The 12392-nt window shown below is 41.2% G+C and overlaps 1 protein-coding gene across 1 annotated transcript in view; it reads left to right on the top strand.

Moving 5' to 3' along the window:
- Positions 1–12392, top strand: part of COL4A5 (collagen type IV alpha 5 chain) — a 137196-nt gene that overhangs the window by 60313 nt on the left and 64491 nt on the right. Inside the window, exons 9-18 of the mRNA XM_070952119.1 lie at positions 803–883; positions 3643–3705; positions 4710–4745; positions 5322–5363; positions 5476–5568; positions 7923–7976; positions 8076–8132; positions 11671–11715; positions 11813–11866; positions 11962–12003. Coding sequence (XP_070808220.1) covers positions 803–883; positions 3643–3705; positions 4710–4745; positions 5322–5363; positions 5476–5568; positions 7923–7976; positions 8076–8132; positions 11671–11715; positions 11813–11866; positions 11962–12003 — 567 coding nt within the window. The remainder of the gene's footprint in view (positions 1–802; positions 884–3642; positions 3706–4709; positions 4746–5321; positions 5364–5475; positions 5569–7922; positions 7977–8075; positions 8133–11670; positions 11716–11812; positions 11867–11961; positions 12004–12392) is intronic.

Raw genomic sequence — 12392 nt, 5'->3', positions numbered from 1 at the left:
GGTTTCCTGAACAGGAGACAAAAGACCAACCCAGTCAATTAAATGCTTGTATGGCTGTTAGTTGGATTTTTAAAAAAACATTATGTACTTCTGAAAGTATATTTCATTAAACATAATTGCATTCTGGTAATATTTTCAAGCTGAATGAAGTCACTTTTTTTCAAAGAAAAAGCACAATGACCCTGATTTCCTCCTCTCTCCCCAATCTCTCTACCTTTCCTTGGTGCCACAAATTTAACATGAACATAAATCAGTACTTTATGCAGCAAAAGAATGCCTATGTGTTGTTTAGTTGCAGGATAAATATAAATAACAGAATAATAAGAGTTGGAGGGGACCTTGGAGGTCTTCTTGTCCAACCCCCTGCTCAAGCAGGAGACCCTGTACCGTTTTCAACAACTGGTTGTCCAGTCTCTTCTTAAAAGCCTTCAGTGGCTTCAGTTGTGGAGAACCCACAACTTCTGAAGGCAAGCTATTCCACTAGTTGATAGGTCTTACTGTCAGGAAATTTCTCCTTAGTTTGAGGTTGCTTCTCTCCTTGATTAGTTTCCATCCTTTTTTTTTTTTTTTGGTCTTGCCTTCTGGTGCTTTGGAAAATAGGTTGACTCCCTCTTCTTTCTGGCAACCCCTCAAATAACCGGAACACTGACTATTATGAATGTATTTCTGCAAGAAAATGATTGCATGAAGAAGTTGTTGGAGGGTTTATTTTGAATGGTTCAGTGGCACTTTGGTGTGTCTTCATGTTGAAGCTCATTATGAATATCACTATCTTAATCCATATCCCATATTTACATTTTAGGGTGAACCAGGAGATATTATCACCTCTCCCCTCCCTGGACAGAAAGGTGACCCAGGATTTCCAGGTCCACCCGGAATGCCAGTAAGTTGGCTAAAACATCTAATGTGCTTCAGTGGAATTTTTCTTTTAAGGAACCTCAGTGGTATGCGGAATATTTTAATGAAAGCGAAATATTAACAGCTAGTGCTGCTTGAGTAAGAAGTCAAAACTCAGAAAAATTCTCAGATCAAAAGTTTTTTGATGCTGTCATGGCTGCTGATATAAAATAGTTTGAAGCTGTGGACTGAAGAAAAACCAAGTTTTCAACAAGAAACCCTCAAGTGGTAGCTTAATTTTGCGTAGACTGCATTGGTGTTTCTGGGTCTGACTTTTAAATTCTGTAGCAAATGCTATCAGCTGATAAACATAAGATTCTCTTAGTTTATGGCTTTTGAATTAAAGACTTCAGTTCAGAAATGTGGATATGTGTGAAAATTATGTCTTAGTTCACTTCTTCTTACTTCTTCTCTTAGTCTCTCAGTCTTCCATTCATTTGACAAAATCATAAAATTTCATAGTAAGGAACTATTGAGTTCCTCAAGTCCAATCCTCTATCCAATGTACACATCTAAATTAAAGCATCCTCAACACACAATGGTCTAGCCCCGTGATGGCGAACCTATGGCACGCGTGCCAGAGGTGGCAAGCAGCACCCTCTCTGTGAGCACGTGAGCCGTCACTCCAGTTCAGTTCCACCGCGCATGCGCATGTGCCTCCCTTCAGCCAGCTGGTCTTCGGGTCTCTGCCGCACATGCGCAGGGCAGCAGGATGCATGTGCAGGGCGTGTGCATGCACAGGGGGGTGCATGCATGGGGGCGCATGCACAGGGGCCATGCAGGCGTTGCATTTTGGGGGTTTCGGTGTGCTTTGGGCACTCGGTCCGGAAAAGGTTAGCCATTACTGGTCTAGCTGAATATATTTAGCAGAGAGTTTATGGAGATTCTCAATCATCCAAGTCATGGTTGTCCCAAAGGTGCTTTTCAAAAGGCAACTAGACTTTTTTGGGGTTTTCCTTGAAAACACTTTGCTTCTCATCCAATAAACATTCTCAGATGCTAGAGACAGATTAGATTAGATTAGATTAGATTAGATTAGATTAGATTAGATTAGATTAGATTAGATTAGATTAGATTACCAAAATTGGAAGGGTCATCTAGTCCAAATAGATGGTCATCTAGTAGGTCATTAGTCCAACCCCCACCCAAGCAGGAGACCCTACACCATTTCTGACAGATGGCAGTCCAGTCTCTTCTTGAAAGCTTCCAGCGATGAAGCTCCCACAACTTCCGAAGGCAACTTCTGTTCCATTGGTTGATTGTTCTCACTGACAGAAAAGTTCTCCTTATTTCTAGGTTGAGAATTTAAACAAGTAACAGTGTAACAGAGTGGAAGGGACCTTGGAGGTCTTCTAGTCCAAGCACTGCTCAAGCTGGCTAATAGTTTAGACTTTAAGAGAGCTGACTTCAACAAGCTAGGAGGAAGAGAATTGAAAGGATTCCACGCATGGATGTCCTAAAAGATGAAGGCCACTTGGATGTCCTTCATAAATTAAATGACTTTGAGGAGGGAATAGAAGGGGAACTCATCAAATTTGCAGACACTAAACTGTCAGGAATAGCCAGCACCCCAGAAGACAAGCTCAGGATCCAAAAAGATATTTTATTTATTTATTTATTTAATTCATAATTAGACTTCTATACCGCCCTTCTCCTGAAGGACTCAGGGCGATGTATAGCCATATTAAAACATATAGAATTACAAAGTTTAAAACCAATTAAAATCAAATATATAAAATGGCTCAAAAATTTAAAACATTTAAAACATACACACACCCCTTAAAAATTCATATTAGGCCAGTCCGGCTTGTTGGAACAGAAGAGTCTTCAGGCGCGGCGAAAGGTGCGCAGGTCGGGGCTAAGACGAAGCTCTAGGGGAAGCTCATTCCAGAGAGCCGGTGTCCCCACAGAGAAGGCTCTCCCCCTGGGTGTCGTCAGTCGACATTGTTTGGCTGACGGCACCCTGAGGAGCCCCTCTGTGGGAGCGTATTGGCCGGTGGGAGGCTGTTGGTGGCAGAAGGCGGTCTCGTATATACCCCGGTCCTAAGCCATGGAGCGCTTTAAAGGTGGTCACCAACACCTTGAATCGCACTCGGAAGACCACCGGGAGCCAATGCAGCTCACACAGGACAAACTTGAACAATGGGCCCTATCTAACAAAATGAATTTCATTGTGGAGAAAAGCAAAGTTTTACATTTAGGCAGGAAAAATCAAAACCGAATGCGATTTTTGATAGTTTGATGTTTCTGAGTGGTTCAGTGTTCACAGTCATTATGCTTACATTGTGGCATTTTGGCATTTTTTAATGAAGCACCAAATTAAAGTTGCAAAAGTCAACGCATCACTGAAATTTGGCAAGTGACACCTGATTCTTTTTTGTTGTTGTTTGTACCTATGAATATAAGACAATCTCTCAAGTAGTTCACCTCCTGCCTGGCATTACCCTACATGAATGTTGGTTCACTGGCCTGACCAGTAGAGTCCTGGGAGTTCTCTGAAGTTGGTTGTTTTCTTGGAGATGTTTCATTACCCAGCTAGGTAACATCATCAATGCCTAGTCCAATAATGAAATGTCTGCAGATGTAATGGGACGTGGGGGTGACAAACAATATTTTATGATTGGCTGTCCAGTCCTCTACAGGGGATCTAACGTGAACACTGTTTTTCCTGACATTCACACATTTTATGATAGTAGGTGCATTCTAAAGGCAAGACTCATCCAAGGATTTTTCCTATTCTTCTAGGGCTCTGCAGGTCCCTCTGGCGTGGAAGGCCCAGTTGGTCCTCCTGGACCCCCAGGTTTGATGGTACAGTTTTCTGATTATCTTTGTTTAATTAGTTGAAAGAATAATTGGCACCAGATGAGATTATGAATGGATGAATTAGAAGGGGTTTGGGGGGAGAGGAGTTTTCTGAAGATTGGGGTAAAAAGATTAAGAAAATGGCCATGTAAGATCTATGCCTTTTTCTCTTCTGCTGTCCATCCCCAGAGGAGCTTAGTTATAGAGGCAGTTCTCAACTTATGACTGGTTACTTAGTGACCATTAAAAGTTCTGATATACCTACCAGCGGGGGTATTTATGACCCTGATTTGAAGTGACCCCTGCCTTGGTCATATGACCGCATTTTGGGTGCTTGGCAATCAGACTGCCTTTTTGAAGAGGACCTAATGAAAGGGCCTAATATTTGGAGTGCCAACGACATCTGGATGTCCTCAGGAAAGCATCCCTATTTTTTATGTTTTCACAAGCATTCTTCTTTGGATTGTGTAAAGTTCATTTTGAGAGATTCATTTTGAAAATGATTGAATCAAATCTCCAAATTTAGTTGGCTTTCTGATTCGAATTAACAGTTTAAATTAAATTGGAAGCTTCCAGATTGATGTTGATGAAGGCTCTCAATCATCCAGATAGTGTTATTTGAAAGTTGAGTCATGGCAACTGGAATTCTTTTCTTTTTGCCTGAAATGTTTCACTGCTTATCCAAGTAGCTTCTTTAATTCTGCCAGATTGATCTAATGATTTCAAAGGACTTTGTGTGTGTGTGTGTGTGTGTGTGTGTTAAAACCTTCTTTTTTTAAAAAAAAAAAAATCAGTTCAACCTGATCAAATCAATTTGGTTCAGTTCAGAGCATCAGGTTGACTTAATTTTCCTAATTAAACTGGTCCAGAGTTCCAAACTGATTGGATCAGGGCCAATTTTTTCTTATGCCTCTGTAGAACTTGTACTGTGCAAGCCTATCAACCACAGATTGATTTATCATGCGTACAGAAATAATTCTGGAAATTAATGAGTTTCTTTACATTAACAGGGTCCTCCTGGTCCCCCAGGATTGCCGGGTCCTAAGGTATGGCATACGATAACCTTTTGTATCTGATTAGTTGTTGTTGCTTTTTCAACTGTCTGTTTGTAACTTTCAATTAACTGAAATGATGCTTCAGAAGGGCAACAGTTTTTGAATCAAGATATCTCAGATCTGCTAACTTTAAAAAATGCATAGAAATCCAAGATACGTTACTCCTGTGTAATTGAAATTTCAAAGATATTCACACCAGTTAACTCTGCAAACTTGCGGCCACTGCAGCACCACTCTAATCACTACAGTCATGTGATCATGCTTTCCAACGCTCCCTGCCAGCTTCCCACAATCTAAGTCAATGGGGAAGCCAGCAGGAAGTCAGAAGTCATTACAGCCCCGCTGCTTTTTTGCCCACCCGTGGCCATTCTGTTTATCTCTTTAGGTAAGTAAATATTGTCAAAGGATGACTCAACCTGTTGTAGGTTGTCTAATCACTATTAAAATCACTGCAAACATAAAAGAAATCAATATAGATCTATAAGGAGTATTCTAGCCATAGTTCATCATTCCCATTATTATTTCATTTCAACTTCATGGTAGTCATTGTTTTCCATTCTTTTTCAGGGCAATATGGGCTTGAATTTCCAAGGACCCAAAGGAGAAAAAGTGAGTGTGGAATATTGAACTGGCCCTTTGAACTGGTTTCCAGGATTGCTGACTCTTTCTGGGGGAATGACAAATACAACTAATCAGTCTTGCTGTCTTTTGGGGGAGTTAGGGTGAACAGGGACTTCAAGGACCCCCAGGTCCACCAGGACAGATCGATGAACAGAAGAGAATCAATGATGTAGAATTTCAAAAAGGAGATCAGGTGAGTGAGAGATGTTGGTTCTGGTGGTATCTGTCAGCCACAAAGGATCAAGACCATATGCTAAATTTCAATTCAGAAGATTTATTGCTCAAACTATACACGAGATTCTCAACTAAAGTTCAACACTAAATTGGCACCAGATAAAGGTCAATGGAATTCAGGAGGAGTTGGACATGCACTGTTTGTGGCAACATAATGACTCTAGACTGATGGCTTGTTTAGCTCCACCACCACCCCAATTCTACCTGCTTTTTTCCCACAGTGTCTGAGCATCCACCATTCTCACTCAATTACCCAGTTGCATTGATGGGTCACACTGGACCATCCTCCAGCATTTACCAGCATTTTCACAGTAGCACCCATTACTAAACCCAATTTTATGCTACAATCTCTTTGTCTTTACAGAGAGATCTATAAATTTTGCTGGAGGTTGCTATACATCAAACAAAAGGTGAAAAGTGTGGAACAAAAACTAGATTTAGTGTTCTTATGTTTGTCCTCATTTCAATTTTACAGACTTTGTAAAGTCTTTAAAGTTGCCCTTTCCAACATGCTCTTCTGCATTGTTTTTCCACAGAAAAGAGAGCCCAGAATTTAGTAACTTAATCTTTACAATAGTTAGTGCAGTGTGCCTTCAGATTTACAAATACCCAATACATGCAACCACTTAGACCTGATGTCACTATCATAAGATCTTCTCAAAAAGCCCTTGAAAGTCCTCAAAAAACATCCTTACATTTCTGCTTTTGGACAGTTATCTTAATGGAAGTACCTGGTGGGGGGGGGGGAGCATGAAAAAAAATGTTTAAAATGTAGTTAAAATCTTGAGATTGCCAAATCTCACAAGATTTGTACTGAAGACTTCAAATACCCCATAGTTTAGGGCCGGGGTATCTGCGAGACCGCCTTCTGCCGCCAATAGCCTCCCACTGGCCGGTTCGCTCGCACAGAGAGGGCCTCCTCAGGGTGCTGTCGGCCGGACAGTGTCGGCTGGCGACCCCCAGGGGGAGAGCCTTCTCTGTGGCGGCACCTGCCCTCTGGAATGACTTGCCCCCTGAGATACGCACGATATCAGACCTCCGGACTTTTCGTCGGGCCCTGAAAACACACTTACTCCATCTAGCCGGGCTGGCTTGATCCCATCCTCTCGGTTTTAATTGAATTCGGTTTTAATTGGGTTGTTTTAAAGTATTGGGCCGAAATTATTTAATTGTTTTTTAAACTGTTTTTAAATTTTATATGCTATGTTTTATTTTGGCTGTGCACCGCCCTGAGTCCCGCAGGAGAAGGGCGGTATAAAAAATAAATAAATAAATAAATAAATAAATAAATAAATAAATAAATAAATAAATAAATAAATAAATAAATAAATAAATAAAATCTCCTGGGTGATTGCCCATCACCTTAGATTTCAGGGAAATGTGTGTACATATTTTAATTGAATGTGGGTCCTAATGAGCCACATCTGCAGTGATGGCGCCAAACATTTTCAACATCACAGAAGACAATGGGATGGCATCAGGGGTGAAATCCAGCAGGTTTTGACAGGTTCTGGAGAACCGGTAGCAGAAAATTTTAGTAGTTCAGAGAACCGGCAAATACCACCTCTGGCTGGCCCCAGAATGGGATGGGAATGGAGATTTTGCAATATCCTTCCCCCAGGAGTGGGGAGGAAATGGGGATTTTGCAGTATCCTTCCCCTGGAGTGGGGTGGGAATGGGGATTTTGCAGTATCCTTCCCCTGCCACACCACCAAGCCACCCCCACCAAGCTACACCATGCCCACCAAGCCACAAACAAAATAAATGAATGAACAAATAAATAAATAAATCCTCTTTAATAATTGACCATACTTTCCATGGAATTTGAGCACATATTTGTCCACAAAATCTGAAGGTAGAACTTGATCAGAACCTCAGCATGTCCAATTGGCAAATCCAGAAAAAAGAAACTCCTGGGACATTATTTTACCAAGAGTATAAAACTTTACTGAAAAAAACCACATTGGCACAGAAGAAGCAAAACCAGCTCTGGGTTTCCCGTGCAAAAGCAAGCATAGTTTATTCCTCCCTTTCCCTATGGGCCACCCACAGTCCAATACGTCCACCAATCACTTCTGTTCATTTTGTTATGGGAAACAGCCAGCCACCCTGGGACATCTGCTCAATGTGTCCTTGAGTCTCAGGAAACCGACTGTTGCTTAGATATCATTTCTCCACCCTTGTATTCCATTCACTCCCACCCCCACCCCCTGTTACTGTCAAGCTGTGAGCGAAGCAAAAATATTGGTGAAAGTGCGAGTCAGTCTTGACCCTCAGGATGGATTTGTAACAATTTCCCTTTGCTCTTGACAGGGTGTTCCAGGTGACCCGGGCCGCCCAGGATCCCCGGGATCCCCCGGGCTTCCTGTGAGTATTTTTCTTTGCTTCATTTGTGGAGGGGCATCAGGATTCTCCAAAGGTTGGGTCCCTATTAACTGATAATGGGGTGCTTTTCTGATTTTACAGGGCCCTCCTGGTGGTGGAAAAGGTGAAAAAGGTGAGCAAGGAGAACCAGGCAAAAGAGTAAGTAACTTCTTGGAACCCAATATTTACCTTTCCAAACCATGTATAGCTTTGGGAGTTCAGGTTGGGCCACCAAATGTTGGGTAAGACGTTTTTCCTTTCTCGTATGATCTGCTACAGTTGGTGTGGATGAAACCCTCCTGAATGAGAAAGAGGCCATTGAAAAATGCATGTATAAAACCACTATCAATGCAGTTCAACCAAGAGACATCAACATTTAACTTTTAATCTGGATTAAGGAATTCAGATGATTTCTTCCTCCTTGATTTCATCTTTGGAACAGAAATTGGAAGTGACGTATATAAATGAAGATGTAATTTTTGCTTTCCAACCTCTGGTTGCTCAGAAATTTGGACAAATGGGTAAATACTTGTGTGTATTTGCCTTGGCCCTGAAATCCACAACTGGCAGTTATGTAAGCAGAAAAGAATGGACATTCAATTTGTCCAGGATGGTATAATATCTCCTGCCTTTGGCAGTGGATTGGACTAGAAGACCTTCTAACCCTAGGATTCTAGAAGCATAGAAAGGATGAATCAGAGTAACCCATGTTCTGATTGGTTGGAGTTCCATTTAGCATTTTTGAGAGAAGCCAAGGCTATAATAGATGGCATAAGAATCCAGAATGAATGGGACCCAAATAATATTCCCCTCCAGATAAATTGACTTTTTCTTTTGACTTTGTTAAGCCCATTGTAGGGTTTGAACAAAGGCTGTTGTGTTTTGTTTCTCAGAATGATGAAGTCAAAGACATACTAACCTATGCAAAAGGGTATATATGGCCCTTTTTTCCCTTCCCTATGTAGGTTGTGTATATAGTGACTTTCCCCTTCTACCCCTGATTCAAACTTTTAGTGAAAGGGCAGGAAGTCCTAAATATATAAATACCATTGGTTTCTCAGTGACTTTAGAAGTTAGGGTAATGCATTAACCAGTAATACCATCACACTCAAGAAATAGCAAATGTACAGGTAGTCCTCAACTTTCAACCATTTGAAGTTGCAACAGCACTAAAAAAAGTTACTTATATCCGGTTCTCACACTTATGACTGTCACAGCATCCCCACCGTCACATGATCAAAATTTGGGCCCTTGGCAATCAGCATGTATTTATGATGGTTGCAGCATCCCAGGGTCATGTGCCTGCTGTGGTGGTGCAGTAGTCAGAATAAAGTACTGCAGGCTACTTCTGCTGCCTGCCGGCTGCCTGCCATTAGGCAGTTCAAATCTCAGCAGGCTCAAGGTTGACTTGGCCTTCCATCCTTCCGAGGTGGGTAAAATGAGGACCCAGATTGTTGGGGGCAATAGGCTGACTTTGTAAACTGCTTAGAGGAGGCTGTAAAGTGTTCTGTAAAGCACTCTGTGAGGCTGTATATAAGTCTAAGTGCTATTGCTAAGTGCTATGTGGAGGACTACCTCAGATTTCCATATTTTTTAGATTTCATCCACTTGAGTGCCTGAAATGGTTGCTGCCCTGTATCTAATGGAAAAGCAAAAGTATTGAGCAAAGAGCTAAAGAGAAAGTTCCAATTTAGGTCATCGTCATATTATGGAAGACATTTTTTGTGAGCCATTGCAACTGATGCAGATTTCTGTGAGATGTTGTGTGGAGTTTCTTGAATGATCAATAACTTTGTTTTCCCCAACGCTTGGAGTCAATTCCTGCTTTTCACTTGATACTTATACATGACTTTGAAATCAGAAATGATCTTTTGAAGAGGCATGCATTAAAAAGAAAGAGGAACAAACAGCCTCCTAGCTTTCTTTCAAGGCTGCAGTAACTCTATGAGCCAAGTTAGTTGCATTCAGATCTCCTTAACCATTTATTGAAAAGCAGGACCTTTAAACTAGGATGGAAACATGGTCTCTGTGGCAAACATTTATGGAGAAGATACCCATAAATGTTTGGGGCAAGGAATTGACATAGGCATTAGCCTTGTGCCATGGCTTCACACAAGTTTTCTCATATCCCAGTCACACTTGTATGGCTTCTATTTTTTAGGATACAATAACTGTGCTTATGCTGTGTCCTTCTTCACACTTAAATTGGCCTCTAGAAGCCTGGTCCTTCTAGGTGCAATCTAGGGCTTGCAACCTCAGGTGGTCCTGGTGTGAGTGTAAGATTGACAAAGGCTGTTCCAAGTTACATGTTCATGAGCTTTATGCAGCGAATGAGATGACCTTGATGAAGATATGCAAGATTATAATTGAAGTTCACAACAAACAGATAGTTGAGTGGCTTAGATGGAGGCCTAGAGAAGAACAGCCAAATCAAACTTGCAAGACTGATGTCAGCCCCACTAGTTAGACCAGACCAAGAAACCAACTCTCCAGTTCTATAATAGCAGAATCTTGCAAGTTGTCTCCTCCTCCTCCTCCTCCTCCTCCTCCTGCTTCTCCTCCTCCTTCATCATCATCCCATCTTCTTCCTCCTTTAATGAATTAGAGAAGTGATTCTTTATGAATATTATTTATTTGCTATAGACTTATATATTTTTCACCCCATCTCCCTAGGAACAGATCCTGCATATCTCCACCCAGGTCACCTTCCCTATGTCACATTTGTTCTGGATTTTCTGGCATAGTCTTAAATACAGGAGCATTTCAAGTTGATCTATATACTTCTAGATTTTACTTTCATTTCTAGTAGACAGATTACCAGAATAGAAACTAGTAGGTGAAAGCTTACTAGGTCATTCCTGAGTCTTATAAATGGATGTCAATGGGTGTTTTTTCCCCGCTGAAATGAAAAATCCATCCATTGGCAACCATCCTGGTTTTATTCACTGAATTTCCCTCTCCATTTTATTTGAATTGTGGTGGCCGTGATACCAATGAACCTCCATTTTCCTATCAGGAAGAAGGAAGAAGAAAGAAATCCACTGCTGGTGGATTTTGTCACCATTTCAAAATGATTTTTAAATTTAACAGAACTCTCTGGGAATAAGAAGTGAGCAGAGTGGTGGCCTAGTGATGAAGACGCTCACCTCCCACTCGGAAGGTTGAGGGTTCAATTCTAGGCAGCAGCAAATGTTTCTTTATCAAGGGGCAAAAAGAAAATATCTGCTGCAAACTCTGTATAGGCATCAGGAAAGGCATCTGGCCAGTAAACGCTCAACTCCATTCACTCACCTTGACTCTACCATGAATAAAGGGATTACAAGATTGTAAAATGAAAAAAAGGGGGGGGATAAAAAGAAGGGGCTGGAATGCTCTGACATTGGAGGGCTCTGATTTGCTATCCAGTTTTAGAATAGAAATTAGAGGGGGGAAACAGTGTTTTCTGTCTTTTCTGGAGAAATGAAATCCATTCTACTGCATGCCATGGGAGAGAATAGCTTCAGGCTGGCACTTCCCATCCTGTTTTCAGCCTTGAAACTTACTTTAATGGTTCCTGCTAACTAACTAATGTGGACCCTCTGCCTTGTGGTATTTACCTAAACCTCCAATTTTCAGCCTTTGACTGCCAGCTCTAATGCCAGGTTATCTTCCAGCTTCATTATTATTTAATGCTTTTCTCTGTGTTTTTCTTTCAAAGGGGAAGCCAGGAAAAGATGGGGAAACTGGATTGCCAGGTTTGTCTGTAAGTCTTTTCTATCTTTCCTTCATTTGGAAATGTCCAGATATAACAGCTGTGAAATATTTGTAGGATTGAGAGGTTTTGTTTTTCTCTTGCCCAGGGTCTTCCCGGTGATCCTGGCACGCCTGGCATCCCAGGAAGAGATGGAGACAAAGTAAGTAGTGCAATTCAGAATCTTCCTAAGAATAGGTGGTGCCAGGATTGGTTTTCTCAGGAATACAGATTTTGAGGTGTTTATTTTGTTGTTAGGGTCAAAAAGGAGAAGCTGGTTTACCTGGCCCACCTGGATTGGTAAGTCTTGATCCTATCTCTTTTGCCTCCTTCTTTAAATTGCATTTCAGGCAGATTCTTCCCGTTTCAAAGGTATTTCTTCCATGAACATCTTTTAGAACTTTTTCTTTTGCCATTATTAAATCCTGTACTATAAAATACATTTTTAAAAAATGGCAATGTAATATGTTTGTTCTTGCCTTTGTCCTAATTTTGATGGGTATTGTATCTGCTTGCTTCCTCATACTTTAAAGCTATTGCAATAATCAGAAGAACGACCCGCTTAAAATGTTTCTTTTACAGGTAGTTCTCGACTTACAACCATTCATTTAGTGACCATTCAAAGTTATAAGAGCACTGAAAAAAGCAGCATTCCCATGGTCACATGATCAGAATTCAGTCTCTTGGCA

Source organism: Pituophis catenifer, unplaced genomic scaffold (genome assembly GCF_029215685.1).
Source record: "Pituophis catenifer annectens isolate HBS135680 unplaced genomic scaffold, rPitCat1.0.hap2 SCAF_11, whole genome shotgun sequence".
Classification (NCBI taxonomy): domain Eukaryota; kingdom Metazoa; phylum Chordata; class Lepidosauria; order Squamata; family Colubridae; genus Pituophis; species Pituophis catenifer.
The sequence above is the reverse complement of the archived record's forward strand: the minus strand, read 5'-3'. Positions and strand labels throughout refer to the sequence as shown.